Source organism: Acanthisitta chloris, unplaced genomic scaffold (assembly GCF_000695815.1).
Source record: "Acanthisitta chloris isolate BGI_N310 unplaced genomic scaffold, ASM69581v1 scaffold45970, whole genome shotgun sequence".
Classification (NCBI taxonomy): Eukaryota; Metazoa; Chordata; class Aves; order Passeriformes; family Acanthisittidae; genus Acanthisitta; species Acanthisitta chloris.
Window position 1 is genome coordinate 7,600 of NW_008653092.1, and position 3,581 is coordinate 11,180.

Genomic DNA, 3,581 nt, shown 5'->3' on the forward strand with positions numbered 1-3,581 from the left:
GACACAAAATGTCCAGAATCTGTCCGGGTGGCAGTTCAAGGAGGCACTCACGAAGCTTTACTATCAGGCCAGCAGAGAAGATGGGTGACCTCAGCTCATCAACAGCTGGACGGCAAATGACTGTCAGCACCTCCTCAAAGAGCCGTGGGAACTGTCGCAGCTTGGAGTAAGTCTGAAACACAGTGCTGATGAGGGTCTCCTGGGCCTTCTTCATACGCAGCTCAGAGGCCTCGGCATCAATCCAAGCTGACGACACTAAGTCATCCAGGTCTGGCTCTATTATAAGGTGGTTTAATGACATCAGGAGTTTGAGACACCTGAACCAAGCAGGGATGGAAGCTTGGGAGTGTGTCATCAACATCTGTGCCAGCTGGCGGTAAAACCGAAACTGTACCTCCTTGTGCCGGATACGGTCACTGGCGACATTATAGATATCGTTGCTGAGCACCAAGTTCAGAAGCTGATCCAAAGCAAGCAGCTCTGTGCTCCAGTCCGCATGGGAGAGCATACCCTCCCTCCTTCCCTGCTGTAGGTCAGAGAGCCTGAGACAGCCAAAAAGCCTGCTGAGCATGTAGAAACACACAAGCTGGTTCTCTGCCTTACAATACGAGTCCAGAAAGAGCTTATATAGCAGGGACACTGAGCCAGCCACAACCGCCCCACGGAAGGCAGGTTCACAAAAGTCATTGCCCAGCTTGGTCTGCACTGTGTTGACTGGCAGCAAAGGACTTTTCCAAGTTCCTTTCTTCTTCTCCCGGAGCTCCTCTTGTGGCAGCAGCTCTTCTTTGTAGAATGAGAAAAGTTCAGGTGGGAATAACCCCACCTGCAGCAAAGTTTGTATTTGGTTTTGGATTTCCCTGCTCAGGTGATGACGCACGTGGTTATCATCAGCTTGTGTCCAGCTCCTCGCAGCCAGCAAGTGCTTCAGGAGCAGACATTGCTGGAGCAAGTGACTTGTCACCTGCCCAAACACACGATTAGGGTTGGTTTGCTGCCTCTGGATCAGGAGGTACTGAGCAAAGGTAAGATGGAGGACACTGAACAACTGGGAGTTCAGGGCATCACCAGAAGCTAGCTGCTGACATGCCAGCTTGGACAGCTTGCTGAGGAGGTCAACCAAAAGCTCACATTTTGCTGTGTAAATGATGGAGAGTGAAGGAGTGGAAAGGATGCCACTGGAGCAGCTCAGCACTGTGCCAATGTTTTGCTGTGTTTTTTGAGAACAGGCCTCTGACAACCTTTCATTTATGACCTGAAGATGGGGAAAAAAGAAACAAAAACACAGTCACTTTTGCATACAAAGATAAAGGTCAGTGTAATAAACCTACATCATCTTCTGTGAGCTCTGACTACCAGAAAGAAGCATCAGGGACCTACCAACAGCTGTTGCTGGGCCTCTCACATCATAGGTCTCAAACTAGAAGCTCTGCTGTCCCTGTGTGTGTTTGCAGCACCAGATGAGTGAGGAAGCCCTCACTCAATATGTGTGCTACAGACAACAGCAGAACACTAACCATACTTGACCCTAATAGTTGATCCTGCAGAAAGGGAGTAGGGGTAAATTGCCTCCCTTCTCTAATGGTCCCCAAAATTATGCTCCAAACAAACAACAAACCCGCACGCAAGACAAGTCCCACCTCTGATCTAGGTAGCTGATCCAGTAAGGACATCCATGACTAAATATCATCTTTATATTTTAAAATAAGAGCCAGTTCCCTGTGCTGGTATCTGGAATGCAAGGATTGTCCTCTTTTCTCTTCATATACAGTACTCGAACTTTGTGTTGATATCCCTACTGTTTTCTCCTTTGATCCTCTTTTTATTTGCTCCCTTTTCTCACCTCCAGATAATCTTGTCTTACGAATCTGCCTCTACTTCAGTTTAAAACCTCACCTGTCTCCTTACACCTGATTGCGGATTGTTGATTTCCTCAGCTGAAATCCCACTGGACTAAAACAGATCCTTAAATTTTTTTTCCATTAGATCCTGCCCTTGGTCTTTAAGGTACTCTGGTCTGTACATCTGACTTAGTCTTCAGCCAGACAGGTTTTCATACCCAGACCAAGTTTAAATTTGGCACACTTTTTGCATAGCATCTCTGAAGCACAGATCTCATCCAATCAATACTCTGTACTTCACAATTCAATTTTTGCAAGTAAAGACAATCTTCTTTTGCTTCCTTTCAACGTGATAACATCTAAAAGGGTCATTTTTCCAGTCATTTTGACTGCCTTTGCAGCCAATCACTAATCTGCTATTTCTGTAACCAGGAAGCTGAAAAAGAAGATACAGTGTTTGGTTCAGTTCTAAACTGTAACTTAAGTCATCCCCATTCACTTTCAGCTGAAGCTAAAATAATTACATGATTAAGATCCCTAATGATTCGGTGCCACCACCATTCAGAGTCATCAGAAGAAGCTGCATGGTATGCTGAACAACACACCACAGTACAAGTACTCAAGCCAAACACATGATGAGCTCAGTGAGGGAAATATCTCTCTCCCTAAGACTCCCAGGCAAAATGGTAATATAAGCAGTAAATAAGATAGAAGAGCAGTATACGTACTTATCTACTGAGATACTTAAAACAGTTCACTCCTTGATAGTCTGAAGAAATTAAGACAGAGAGGAGGATTATTATTAGAATGCTCTGCCAATTTTAGACTTAGTGCTGCACAAATACAAATTGTATTGCAGGACGGAAATAGAGAAACTTTCACTAGCTGTCCTAAAAGCCATCAGATTAATTTTTATCTATTTCACGTAACACCCAACACAGTGAGAAGAGCCACATACTGTACAATACACACTGCTGTACAGTTTATTACCAAATATCCACAGTTTTAGTTACCTGTGCAATTGAAAAACTGAGACCAAGTGTCTTCCCACTCTTTAAGAGGTCCTGTAGTCTTTTACTGTGCACAATGTTGTCTAGGTACATCCAGAGTTTCTCAACAACTTCATCCTCCAGTTTAAGTTTCTTGTTGTAGTTTGAAACCAATGTATGGCTCACCCAGTCAAGTAATACCTATTAACAGAAGGAAGAAGAAGCAATCTTTAATAACCCTCATGCAAAAACAGGACAAAAGTAGTGCCTCTTCACAGTTACAGTGTTTGTGCCTTGAGAACTGTGGTATGTCCAAGCAGAACAGGCTGTGAAGGAGCAGAGAGGATTACTCCTGTAGGTTTCAATTCCTGAGAGCTTTCATTCTAAACCTAATGTTGGCCCTGTGCTCCCCTGAACCATCCTGAAACAGCTTTCAGGGGTGTGCATCTTAAGGTCCTTTCATCAGGGCATAATTCTGACAAGTGATACTGGTAGCAAATGTAGTCTTTGAAATTAAAGCTTAGAGAATCGGATGGTTTTCACTTTCTGACAATTGCTATTCTGTTCACATCCTCTTCTTTGCATGCTTATGTTCACTACCTAGAAATTCAGGCCTAGGAATTCAGATGTGTGCAGACTGGAAGAGGCTGGAACCTACTGATTTAAATTACTGATTTAAAACCAAAATGACAGTGTATGTCTAGGATTAATATTCTAAGTAACTGAAACAACAACAACTCAAAACACAGATGGT

At 43.8% G+C, this 3,581-nt stretch overlaps 1 protein-coding gene across 1 annotated transcript in view; it reads right to left on the reverse strand.

Moving 5' to 3' along the window:
• URB2 (URB2 ribosome biogenesis 2 homolog (S. cerevisiae)) overlaps positions 1-3,028 on the reverse strand; it is a gene marked incomplete at both ends in the record, with an annotated part of 10,622 nt that extends 7,594 nt beyond the window's left edge. The window contains 3 exon segments of the mRNA XM_009079326.1: position 1; positions 4-1,252; positions 2,852-3,028. The exon segment at position 1 is cut by the window's left edge and continues 2,096 nt beyond it. Coding sequence (XP_009077574.1) covers position 1; positions 4-1,252; positions 2,852-3,028 — 1,427 coding nt within the window.
• Between the last annotated feature and the right edge of the window lie 553 nt (positions 3,029-3,581).